General features: G+C 48.4%; 1 protein-coding gene across 2 annotated transcripts; it reads right to left on the bottom strand.

Moving 5' to 3' along the window:
* Positions 1-216: 216 nt before the first annotated feature.
* Positions 217-3,983, bottom strand: TMEM185B (transmembrane protein 185B). Of its 2 annotated transcripts, XM_036023602.1 has the most exons (2): positions 3,153-3,983; positions 217-3,062 (listed from the first exon to the last, which is right to left on the bottom strand). In XM_036023602.1, the coding sequence occupies exons 1-2, from the start codon at positions 3,653-3,655 to the stop codon at positions 2,603-2,605; spliced, it is 963 nt and encodes a 320-aa protein (XP_035879495.1). In that variant the 5' UTR covers positions 3,656-3,983; the 3' UTR covers positions 217-2,602. The 2 variants fall into 2 exon arrangements, with proteins under 2 accessions (XP_035879495.1, XP_028389292.1); XM_028533491.2 differs by having other exon boundaries at positions 217-3,983.
* Positions 3,984-13,359: the final 9,376 nt, after the last annotated feature.

Here is a 13,359-nt window from a genome sequence, read left to right as displayed (position 1 = left end):
GCTATATTTGTGCTTAGAGGGTGTGGCTTGGCCTCTTGTGCTTCTGCTATGAGAAAGAACATGCCGCAGGGAGTGCTACTCCTTCACCAGGAACTCAGAATAGAATAGGGATGATGTAGTTTACACTACAGACCTACTGCTTGAAGTGTAACCACTGTAGCCAACTTGTAGACCCAAGAGTGAGAGTTTGTAATTGTGGACCACTGAGATTTCTGAGGTTATCTTGCAGCAAAATCTGACTAATACAGCATCATATAGGAAAAACTAGTTACAGAATTGACACATGCTAAATACTGTGAATACTCAGAGGTGCATGGCAATCAGGTAGATCCCCAGGCACAGCTGAAACTGCACTAATTTGCAGACTGAATAATTTTCTTGAGACAGGAAAGGGGTCTGACAGGGGATGACCTACCTGGGTGAGAAAGCTTGTAATTACACTCAACCATGGGCTCTCCAACAGTAGGCTGCTTTGGGGCAGAGCAGGTCAGGTTAGGAGACTGTTCCAGGCCCAGTGAACCCCTAGCATGACACTGGTAATCCCATGCTGCCCCCAAATCTGCCCATCGATTCTTCCAGCAACCTCCTCTTCTACTCCTAAACCTCACTGAAGAGTAAGTACATGTTTGATATGATTTGTGGATGGAGGGGTGATCAGGGACCCTGGGCTCCTGAAAACAAAGATGGGTCTGAAGGTCACCCTGAGGCCAGTAGCATCCTTCCATGCATTTTGCATATCCTGCTCTTGGCTCACCTTCCACAGGTAGACTGCTGTGATTGGCCCAATCTTCTTGCCACTTTTAATTGTACACTTTGTGCACGTGGGCAGCCACATGTGGATTGCTCTCCAACGTATCTGGACTTCCTAGCACTATGTCTGGCTCTCTGTGTCTGTTGAGAGTGGGTAGGTTCTCAACAAATATTTGAGAAAATGAATGAATGAATCTCTGCTTACAAAATGTTATATCCACTGCAGTTCAGGCCTGCTTCCCACATTCTGGTGTAAACTGACAGTGTGTGCAGGTATGTAACCTTGGCTCAGTCCTAGCTGACTACACTGAGCTGCAGCACCCTCAGGCTTTCAGGTACCCAGGTTCCCATGGTTGGCTGTTATTGCTAGCATTTGTTGCTAGCATGCCCTCTCACCTGTAACTTATTTACATAATTCATATGGAGCTCAATTTAGATCACTTTTACTAGGTTGCTAATAAAAATGAATTCTCTTCAGGCTTCTCCCCCATAACAATATCAATATTCCTTTTTATTTTAATCACCTTTTGAAAGTATTTATTTGTTCTCAGTCAGAAGAACATTACTCTCGCAGGATCTGGTTTTTGACTTTCTGATTCCCTGGGTATCACCAGTACTTACAGAAACATTAAACTTACTAAACACACACACACACACACACAGCCCCCAGAAAACAAAAACCTCAAACTTATTTTCCTGTTGCTGACAGTTCAAAAAGTTTGGACCTTAAAATAATACCTGACCCTGTTGGCCATGTCTGGTTAAGGCCATTATCTTGAGTTGTCCGATAACAAGTAACACTTTATGTTACGGCCAATTAATACTGTAATATCCTTAGAAATGCACAAACCACTTGTTGCTTACTTCAGTTGTCTCTGAACAGATGTTACCACCTGTGTGGGAAAATTCAAGGTGCTGATTTCAGTGTCCCTTTAGGGTCTGGCACCACACTGGAGTATGTCATCTGTTCCCAAAAGATGGTGGTCTCTCTTCTTCTAAGAGGGAACTTAAAACTGTGCAGACTGAGTCATCTCACACCTGACTATTAAGATCCTGGGGATTTTCAATCTCTGTATTCATGCCTAATACTCTAATAGACCCTACATGGGATACACATGAGTGGTTTAAACGACCTTTAAGAACATCTGCAATAGACATATATTTTCACATATAAACTTAAAAAAATACTTCAACATAATATAGTGTGCTGCATAGAACTATAATTCGACATATATATTACATTACTAAAATATTCATATAAATATCATATGTATGGATTCACTGCATTAGAAAAATTCTCCTACTAGGCTATCAAAGACCAGTATCAGTAAAGCCCAAAGAAAAATTATTTTAACAGTAGGAACACTAAAAATAACAACTATGAGGTTTATACACAAGAAAGGAAGAGAGAATTCTTTACATTTGCTATCAATTATGTCACAACAGGCACAATCTGAAATACAATTTTAGGCTAGCAGTGTACAAAAATACTTTTTATAACAACTTTCGATAGTTGTAATACAACTTAAAAAAAAAACCCCAAAAAACAAAATCCTAGCTGTTACTCAAACAATTCAATTTACTGCTCCCAGCCAGCTCTTTAAGCACCCACCCAGACAGTGAATTCTCTCACATGTCACACACACTGCTGTATCTTCATATAACCCCCTACATCTATGGCGAATACTGATGAGTCACCGTGAGGCATCAAACTCCAACAAGGCATGAGATGACGGTGTTTGGAGCCTGGTTTCAGTTCTAGGTTTGGGATGGATTAAAAGGCAAAAGTAAGGTGGATTTTGGGCACGTGTGTCTGATTTCTAAATACTTAAGGGCACTCTCGAAGTCGAGTTTAATCTGGCATATCAATATTTAACTTGGGTGGTGGGGGAACATATTTTCCTGGGCTCTGGGTTATAACTACCCTGGCCTTCTTTCCAAACATTGGAGCGATTTTAGGAGCATCTGGAATGGATGTTTCTTCAGCATCTTCACTATCTTCATGATGTAGATCATATGAAATGTTCCCGTATTCTCTTAAAAATGGGAAAATTTCAAGCAGAAACTGACAGAAATCTCTGCGAATACCAAACCACCAATGGTTGCCCCCTTTTCGTCTAAATGTAGTGGCCATTAAAGTTATTAATGAAAGCCAAAGAGGGACAAATATGGAGATGTAAGAAAATGTATTGTGGCCATCCAATCTGTGAACCAGCAGAACCTCAAAAGTGAGCAGGGGCACGACAATAGTGATCCAGCTGATGGCCATGGTCACGTGTGTTCTCCGCTGTTCTGCCACGACATCCAGAGACCTAAGGAACAGGAGGGACCAGACAATGTAATAGAGGACGACCAGGCAGAGGAATGACATGAGGATCCAGAGGGGCACGAACACCACCAACCACGGCCAGTGGATAATCCTGTCCAGCCTGAGGGCAATGAAGATGAACTGCAGGATGTTGACAGAGCACAGTATCTCCAGCTCGAGTGACCTATCATGTCGAAACCCCCACACGCAGGCAGCCACCGACACGGGAGATACGAAGAAGAGTGGCATGAAGACCAGCAACCAGAAGTGGGTCCCTCTCTCTACCCTATCGCAGACCAGGACTTCGAACATAAGCAGCAGCAAATGGATGCCCACAGCGATCAACATGGCTTTGAACTCCACGCAAGTCTCCCCCTCGGTGCGGTAGCGAGGGTTTCGGGCCCAAACGCCCGCACCCACCGAGGCGCCTGCGATGACAAGAAGCTTCCACAGCCATATGGGAGCGAAGACGGCCCAGTAGCTCCACTGGATGATGCCATCCAGGCGGAGGGGCAGCAGCACGGAGAAGAGCAGGAGGCAGGCGTAGATGAGGAACTTACTCGGGTTGAAGTCTTGGAACAGGCCCCTGGGGTTCATGGCAAAGCCGCCGCTTGCCCACCCTTGCGTGCTGCTTAGTCCTGATTGGCGGGCGCTGAGTCTCCAACGCTTCCCAGGCCTGCTGCCTTCCCCGCCGGGCCTGCGACGCCTCTAGGTGGGCAGCAGCAGGGGGTAGCCAGGCCGAATTTCCTACCCGCGGGGCCGAGCAACTGGAGCACGTGCGCACGCGGTCACGTGGACCGGCTGGAAGCGCGGTGGGGCGTGGCATGCACGCCCTCACCCTTCCAGCTACCCACCGGCCCCTGACGGCGCGGTGTCTAAGAGTGGGTTCCCGCTTCTGCCCGGCTGCTGTCCGCCTTCACTCCACACCTACTTTGAAGGCCGTTACTGCGTGCGGTGCTGGCAGGAACCGGGCGGGCGCTTCGGCTCGGGGCGTGGCGCGCTGCTGACTCCCCCGGCTGGCCAGTAGGCAGCGAGTGGGCCGCGATTCCCGTGGACGCTTCCTGGCGGTGCCGCGAGCACCCGGGCGGGAGTGAGCTCACATCCTCCCAGCCGTCCGAGGGGTGGCGCCCAGGCGGGGGCGGGGCCCAGGAGGACCGGAAGCCGGTGGGGGCGCGGCCCGCCTCCGGAGCCCTGCCCTATGCGGCTGCAGACCCGGGGGCTCTGTGTCCCGCGGTGAGGCTCCAACGCCGGTTTTGCGGAGGGGAACGGCGTGGGCACGAGTCTTCACTCGTTGGTGGGAGGCGTGTGGGAGTTTGTGAGCGAGGCAGTGGGTACGGGTAACCAGGAATGCATAGGGCGGTGTACCTGTGTGAAGGTGTGTGCAAGTCAGGCGGTGGGTTTGCCCCTGAGCCTAGGAGAGAGGCCAGAGTGGGGAATCAATGCACGGGGGAAGGTGAGGGGCTTTGCCTGCAATAGATGGCTCCCAGGGCTGGACTGAGTTTGGTGGGTCAGCAGACTTCTCATGCTGCCTACGAAATGGCTTAGGCAGAGCGTCTAGGCTGCAGCTCTGCTTATTACCAGCCCCTTTCACCTCAGAGGTGGAAGCGGGTGTTGCAGGGGCGGGGCGGGGAGGCAGCGTTAGACCCCGAAGAGCCCCTAGGCAAGGTTTGGGGAAGCAGTTGAGAAAACTACCGAAAGAGGAGGTCCTTCCTGCCCCAGGTGACCTAGCAGATTAGGACTCAAATTCAGGGCTTTTGACTTTATGCCCCTAATACTCCTTTTGGTTTATTTGGCCCTGCCCCAGTCTGATTCTAGCAGAACAAGGTTGGGAAAAGGGCACTGGACCAGAGGTTAAGAAATTTGGGTTCTAGTCCAGGTCTCGTCATTCAACCAACTAAGAAACCTGAGCAAATTCCCCCCCTTCTGTCTTGGCCTCAGATTCCTGGGTGGTTAAGTTAGGGGCTGGCCTGAGTGGCTTCCAAGGGCCAGCAGTGCTGCTGCAGGTTTGTGATGTGGAGCACCACCCTACTGGCCAGCAGGGCAGGCCCTAGAGAACTCCTCCCTCTCTTCTCCACTCTTCCCCTGCTCAGGGGAGCCCTGGTTGTTCTCCTTCCTGCCTTTCAGCCCTGACCTGTCCCATGTAGTCCCATTCCCTGCAGTGGGTGTGGAATGCCAACAATAGTGGGCTCGGATTGGGGAGGCCATCAGAGGAACACATCTGGTGTCAGGGGCTCTTTGGGGTAACGAGGAAGGGCTTCCTGAGATAGAAATGGGGGCCTTGGTCCAGATCCAGGAGCTGGCTTTCCCTTGACCAGTGTCAGCAAGATGTTCAGGTAGTGTGGTGTGGGGTGGACAGTCCCAGCCCTCATGGATCTCCCCACAACTTCTCCATCTTCCACCTTAGCTTGGGGCAGTTGGATAGTCCTGGGGAAGGGACTTCCAGCTCAGTGAGCCCTGCTGGTTCTCAGGGTTCAGATCTTGTGGATGTGTCTTAAGGGCCCCTGATTCCAAAGAACCCCTTGGGAGTCATTGGGGGGAGACTGTCAGCCAAGTGAGGCGCTAACTTTCCTCCCTCTGCCCCTCCAGAGTTGCTGTAGTCTGTTTCCTGTATGGATTTTTCTTTTAGTATTTCAAGTAGGGATTTGTCTGCTAAAAATAATTTAAAATTAAAAACTCCTGTTCCAGCCCAACTATGAAAATGGTTAATAAAAGGACATAGGATTGTTCTGAGGCTGAGATGAATCAATACACAGAAAGTACTTTGTATTTCCAGAAGTCGGAGCTGTGAATATGACCACACTGGGCAAAGTAGAGCCTGAGGAGGGTGGGGGCCTGCTGAGGCTCCACAGGAAGGCTGCTGCAGAGCCAGGCCCTCTGTTGGAACAGTCAGAAATCCTGTCTCCTTTCTGCAGTCAGACAACCTCAGGGCCTCTGCTGCCAGCTTCGTGCCAGACGGGTTTAGGGTGTGTTTTCTTATCCCACAATCTCCACTTAAAACAAATGTCTGGTTCTCCTCATCCAGGAAGGGGGGTTGTAAGGTGGCCCATCAAATGTGATGTACCTCTGCTGCCCTACTCCTGTGGGAGGTCAGAGCCTGCTTCTGGATTTGTGCCAAAGCCATAGGTAGAGAGGGGCTTCTGTCTGTCATTCCCTCAGCTGGCTTTCCTGTGCCCACAGGCTGGACCCAGTTTTCTACACTGGATACTCTTCTTTGCTGTTGTCCCTGGTGTGGTCAGTTTCTCAGGGACCTGCCTTTGTCTTTATATTTACTTTTAAAGCTCACATGGACTGTTTGCTATGTACCAGGTGCTGACACAGCTGCCCACGAGGCTGTACACAAACCACAATGCTGATTCCTTCATTTACAGAGGGGTTGTAGGGGTGTTGGTGCTTCAGTCCACCAGCACAGGTCTGCCTGTATCCAGAGTCAGGGTGCATGGGCTCCTGGGATGTCTCCCCAGTGCTTAGCATCCTCAGTCCGAACTTCCCTTTCTAACCTGGGAGGTTCTCCTGAGCTGGCCCTTGTCCACCTGCTGCCTAAGTCCCTTTCCTGCCAGTCTGCTAACCTTCCTCGGAATGTTTCAGGCATGGCTCTGCTGTTTGCTCAGAAGTGGCCTGTCCACCTAGCCTCTCTCCTTTCTGGACCACCAAGACCCAAGACAGGGCCTCAGGCTCTGGGAAACCTGCTGGACATCTGGTGGACTGGTGACCCTTCACTGACCTCCCACGAGACTACTTTTAGTGGGCTGAGTCTGTTTGGCCATCTTTCTCCCCCTGAGACTTGAGTTCTAGACATCCAACCAGAGTTCACCATAGCAAGTGCTTGAGAAATGTTGCTGGAGGGAATGTGTGAGTTAATTTGACCCTAATACCTGTGGTACTCCTGTTCCAGACCCCAGATCCAGTGGTTCTCTTCCTTCCTCACTCTGAACAGTGCGGGACCAACAACCAGATCCAGTCTGTTCACTGCCAGCATCCCAGGCCCTGTATCATCCACACCATGACCAGGGTGATCTGTCTGCTCACGAATTAGTTACCAGTTTCCGATCACTGCTGTGACAAATTGCCACAAAAACAATGCCCACTTATTACCTTGCAGTCTGTGTAAGTCTGAGAGTCTGAGCACAGGGTGGTTCAGCTGGTTCTCAGCTTGAGTCTCAGTTCCTTGGAGTCATAGGTCCGAGCTTCCCATTTCCCTCCTATCAGCTGAGGGTCAGTCTCAGCCACCCACATTTCCTGGCCCTCTTGAAAGCCACAATGGGGGATTGTGCTCGCCACTGTGACCTCATGCTTTTGAACCACTCCAGCTGACCCTTCTGCTGCATCTTCTGCATTTTCTGTTTTTAAGGGCTCATGTGAGTACTTGGGCCCAGACAGATAATCCAGGCTAATCTATTTTCAGATCAGTTTATTGGTAACCACAATCCCATCTGCAAAGTCCTGTCACAGCAGTACCTCTATTAGTGTTGGACTGACTAACCTGGGGAGGTGGGTGGAATTGCTGGGGCAGTATTGGCATTCTGCTCAGCAGCCACTGTTAGGCCCCACACAGCTCTTCCTACCCTGAGCTTGGAGACAGCCTGCTTCAGGAGGGGTCACTTCTCTGGGAGAACCTGGCTTTCCAGAAGGAGCTCTTGCCAAGTGCCCTCCATACAGACCAAGGTGATAGCACTGGGTTCCCTGGTTGCCCTTGGTGACATCTGGGCACGCTTCTGGTCAGACCAGGCCCACTGCCCTGAGCAGCTGGAACCTGGGCTGGAGTCAGGATTCAGTCATGATCCCCTGGCCCTGGAGACCGGATTGGTTTGCTGGATGTCCTCCAGGTGCATGGCATGGGCAGGGGGATGACCTATATAGAAAGCCCAGGGAGCCCTGGCTGGGCAACTCTGAGCATTGTCCCATGCACCAAAAGGTAGGTTTGATCCCCAGCTGGGGCACATTCGGGAGGCAACCCATCAATGTTTTTCTCCCCTTCCTCTCTAAAATCAATAAAAACATACTTGGGTGAGGATTAAAAAAAAAAAGAAAAAGAAAGCCCAGAAACATCTTCCCTTCCAGACCTTGTTGCAAGCTTGTTTCCATGAGCTTCTTTACAAGGAAGCCACAGCTTGCTTGGCCCTTTGTGTCAGCCTTAGCCCCCACTGTCACCCTTGGTTTCTAGTCCATAAATGCAGCAGGCTTTTGCCTCTGCCTGCAAGAGCCTCCTTCCCACTCTTACCTCTGTCCCCCACCTCCCCGCCCACTCCTCAGTATGGTACTGTGCCAGGGTCAAGGTCTTCAAGTCCTCAAGGCCAAGGTGCAAGTGTGGGTGCTATCTCCAAGCTCTGTGACCTTGGCAAGCACAGAGCCTCAAGTCCCCTCAGTGAGAAGGAGATAACCTCACAGAACTGTGAGGGTGAAATGAAACAATATATAAAAACCCAGAATACGCACAATTATCCCACTGGCAGTGGCTGTTGTTACTGTCTTGGCAGTAGATTAGGCGTCCTTCTTTTGGAAAGCCTGTCCTCTCTCAGGGTGTCGTGATCTTCTGTCTGCTACTCTGGCTGTCCCAGGCACATGGTGGCTCTGGCAAGGACAGGGCCTCATCTTTCATTTCTGCATCTGCGGGTTCTGGCACACGCTCATTAGTAGTAAACTTATCTGGGAAAGCACAGGCGGGCAGGAAGGTTGGAGCTGATGTGGAATCTCCCTCGTGGTGAGCAGTGGAGCAAGGTCAACTTCTGGAGACAGAATAGTCTGCCTAAAGGCAGTAGAGCTTGGGTTTGCAGGGAGGTGTTGCTAGGCTTGAAAGGAGACCTCCTAGAGCACACCAGCCATTCCTACTGCACTGGGCTCCATGTTTCACAGCACTGAATTCTGAAGCTAACTTTGAGGGAGTGTGGTGACAAAGGCATTAACCTCACCAATAAGGAAAACAGATGAAATGAGACCTAATACTATGATCATGCTCTCTGCTAAACTCACAGCCGTATACATGTTCAGCTGAGCCCTACTTTTGGTTTATCTGGTCCCTGGGCCCTGTTCCCCAGCTCACTGCAGTGAGAATGGCCCCCTTGAAGAGCCAGACTCTGGTTGGGGCCCCTTGAGATTTAGCAGCTTTTTCTTAACTCACGTATTCATTTAGCAAATGTGTTTCAATTATCTGCCCTGTGACCTAGGCCCATTGTTAGCAGTGAACAGTTCCTATAGCTTCTCCCATGCTGGTCCCTTCTGAGGTCCAGTGTCATCTCCTCCAAGATGCCTTCCTAGATCACCTCACCTAAAGTCCCTGTCCCTACTTATATCACCCTGTTTTATTTCTCCTGTTTCTTATATGGTCATTAAATACATGCTCACTATAGGAAAATCTGGTAAATGCAGAGTCATTTAAGGAAAAATTAAATCTTTAGTCTTACCACCTACAGAAAATCACTGTTAACAGTTTAATATAGTTTCTTCCAGTTGATCACCTCTGTAAAGACATGTCATTGCCTGCATATTTTATTCCATTTTTTGCTTAACATTAATCTTAAGATTTGCTTATTTTCATATTTAGATCTTGCACTGCATGACTAGTGTTTCACAGGTGCTGCCAGCCTGTTTTGAAACTCAGCTCTTTCAAAGAAGATTCCTGTCTGCTTCTGATGGTCACGTGGGGTATTGCTACCTTGAGAAGACTTTACATTAAATTTAAATTAAATTCAGCCCTGGCTGGATGGCTCACTAAGTTGGAGCATCATCCAATACACCAGAATGTTATGGGTTCCATTCCTGGTCAGGGCACATACCTAAATTACAGGTTAGATCCCCAGTCAGAGTGCATGCAGGAGGCAATCGATGGATGTTTCTCTCTCTCTCTACTTCTCTCTCCCTTCCTTCCTTCCTTTCTCTCTCTACAAATCAATAAACATATCCTTGGGTGAGGATTAAAATAATAATGATAAATTCAGTTATAGCACTTACTTGAGGTATTTTCAGACCATGTCTGTAATGCAAATTCAGACTCTAGCCTCTGTGAGTACAGATTTGTGCACATTCTCGGGTGATTTTGTTTCTGCCCTGCACGAGGGCCAAGGATGGGACATGATTATTGCTTGATGGCTGCTTGTCATTCACCGTACATGGAGGGATTGGCCCTTTGGGGTCCCAGCTTTACTTAGATGCCTTGTGTTAGATAACCCACCCTGGGCCCATGACATAGTGGCATGTCTAGTAGGTGTCTGAAATGTGATAAAGTACCATAACTAGAAACATTTAATGGCCACACGGTATTACATCACAGAGTTGCCCAGTACTTTGCTTACCCATTCCCTCGCTGTGTATGGCGGTTCTTTCTGGGTTTTTCTGAGAGAAGGAGCACTGTGGGCTTTCTCCCTACACATGGCTTCTTTATCATTTAGATGAGTCCTTCAGCGTAATTCCCAGAGATTGAATTACCAGGTTGAAGTAATGAATATTCTAAAGACTCTTGATATATAAAAGCCTACTGTTTTTAGAGGTTGATTTTTTTCCCCTTTCTTGTGTGTTGTTTTTGCAGAAATGGAGTTTGTGCCACAAATTGTGGGTGTGAATCTGCCTCTACTGACAGCACCTGGTGGTGCTTTTTGGTCTGGAAACCTCCACAAAGGTGAACAATTAACATGACCCAGGGTAAAAAGGCTGCATGAGATTCAACATCAGCTAAAACCTAGGGCTTGTTTTGATGCGTGTGGGTGCACCTGTGGAGTTGGTGGCTGGTTTGTTGTCGATCACGATAACCTCCAAATATTATGGACCCATAAAGAGAGCAGTGGGAAAACTTAATTTAGGCATTCAAATACAGTTAAGTATTAGTAATTTAAACTGACTTTTTGTGGGTATGGGTGGGAAGCTTCTTGAATTGTGGAATATTGTTAAACAAATGGTAGGCATTCAGGTATCAATTGTTTGTGTTCAAATTGGCACTACTAAAATATTTTGAGCAGTTTGCATGTGGAATTTAAGTTTTCTCCCCATTCTTGCTTGTACTGTTAGTTAATTCAGCAAAAGGCTTTTTATTGTACAAAGATAATCCTCAGTCCGGCTTTCTCTGGATTTGCTGTGAATTTCGAGATAGTGTGCTATAGATGAATGATGAGTTTACTGGGGCAGAAAGAAACACTTGTAAAATTTTAATCCTAATTTCACTCTGAGTTGCCTTTTATGCTTTTATTGACTGTACAAAGTGGCATACAGAAATAAATAAATAAACATAAATTAAACACCTCTGCACATCATTCTGAGCCAAGCCCTGGAGTTTCCCAATGAACAGCATGGGACTTTTGCCTTTAAGGGGCTGTCAGGCTAGCAGTGCATGACACAGCACAACATGTCAGCGACACTCCCTGTGTGAAATATTCAGTGGCTTCTCATTTCTTACAACAAAATCCAGATACCTTCCCTTGCCCTCCAACGCCCTGCTTGACTGGCCTCAGCCCACCTTTTTGGCCTTATCTCACCATCTACTGGGCTTCTAGGGCCACACCAGCTGCTTTCTTTTCTTCACACCCTCAGACCCATTGCTGCTCCTGATCTGTGAGCCTGGGCAGATGCTTTTATTGGAGAGATATTAACTTAGAGAGCCTCAGGGCCCCAGCCGTGCTTCAGGACATTCATTCATCGCTTACCTGCTGTAGTCAGACTGTCTACTAGGACACAGCATGTGCGAGGCCCTTGGCCCCGATTCCCGAGGACTGGTTACACCAGTACACAGCATACAGCCAAAGGGCACAAACATGAAACACTGAACAACTGTGAAAGAGCAAGAGAACACACCAGAGGTCACTGGGCTGAAACCAATGAAAAGTCAACTAAAAACTAGAAAAAAGCAGTATTGGAAATGAGCTCTAGAGTGAAGGTTGGGCCATGTGGGTGATTGGGGAGAAGGCTGTGCTATTGGCTGTAACAGACTCTAGGCTAGACCAGTGTTGAGAAGTCCCTTGGTGTGTTTAAGCACGATCCAAAGAAGGGACCACCTGGATTTAAATCCTAGCACTGTCATTTCATCAGCTTTGTGTCCTGGGCCAAATGACTCAGCCTCTCTGAGCTAGGTTTTCTCATCAGTAAAATGGGATTAATAATACTCTTCACAGGGTAGAGATGAGGTAATAGAGATGTAGGGCCTGGCATATTTCTTCTTGCTCTCACTCCCTCACCCTGCTCGGCTTCGGAAGAGAAGAGTGCCTGGCAGGGAAGGAAGTGGAGTCACCCTCAGGTCTGCATCAGTATCTGATGGGTTGTGACTAAAGGACAACTTAAATTACATAACTAAAATAAATGCCCCAGGTGAAGGGCACTTTTTTGCCCTGGGCCCAGTTCTGCTTTATAAATTAAGGAGGCTGGTGGGTCAGGGGTCTCCAAGTGCAGGTCCAAATGCAGCACTGCTGGCAAAATCCCGGGCCTCAACCCAGACTTCGAAATCACAGTCCCTGAGGTTGGGACCTGGAATCCAAACATTTTTAAAGCTCCTTGGGTAATTCCAGTGTGTAGCCAGGCTTCAGAACCCTCAGTCTGATGGCCCCTGAAAAGCCTGTAGCCCTCTTCTGTCTGCTGTGGCTCAGTGGATTGAGCGCTGGCCTGTGAGCCAAAGGGTCGCCAGTTCAATTCCCAGTCAGGGCACATGCCTAGGTTGCAGGCCTGGTCCCCGGTTGGGGGCTGCAAGAGGCAACCACACACTGATGTTTCTCTCTCTCTCTTTAAATAAAAAGAAGAGGGGAAAAAAGTCTGTAGCCCTGACAGTCTGTGTTTCTCTCCCCATCAAACACCTCATGCCTCCATAGGGTGTCTTACTGAGCGCATCTGGTCTGGAGCTCACCTCCTGCTTTCATCACAGCTAGGAGGTTCCCCTGGTGCTGACTCATGATGAAACCAGAAACCACAAGCTGGGACTTGGGCTGGGACTTGGTCTAGAATAAACCTTGAGCACCTGTTCAGTGCCCTGCTCTGGAGGAAACTTGAGACCTGGGATGCACATCAACTAAACGCACATCATTTGCTCTCAATGCATATCAGCTAAATGTAAACTGAAAAGAAATCTTTGAGACCAAAGATACAGTATAGAATTAAAACCTAAACCAAGAAATCCTTTCCTTCTTATGTAGCAGCTTCTTACCCAAGAAAGAAAGTGAAATTCTGTGGGGTTCCTGCTAGGCTTAGATTTTTCTCTCATAAGAACATGAGAGTTATTTACTATTGCTGAGGTTCTTTCCTAATTGCCTGAAACAGTAATAACTTCACAGCCTGTCTAGGGAGCCTTTAGAGTGGTGAGTTACTGTTCACATACTGAATTCCTGTTGCAAACC

Source organism: Phyllostomus discolor, chromosome 4 (assembly GCF_004126475.2).
Source record: "Phyllostomus discolor isolate MPI-MPIP mPhyDis1 chromosome 4, mPhyDis1.pri.v3, whole genome shotgun sequence".
In the NCBI taxonomy this organism is placed as follows: Eukaryota; Metazoa; Chordata; class Mammalia; order Chiroptera; family Phyllostomidae; genus Phyllostomus; species Phyllostomus discolor.
This window is presented reverse-complemented; position numbering and strand designations above follow the sequence as displayed.

Coding starts and splice junctions, on each gene's coding strand:
- TMEM185B (XM_028533491.2), bottom strand. CDS start 3,655: ATGAACCCCAGGGGCCTGTTCCAAGACTTCAACCCGAGTAAGTTCCTC.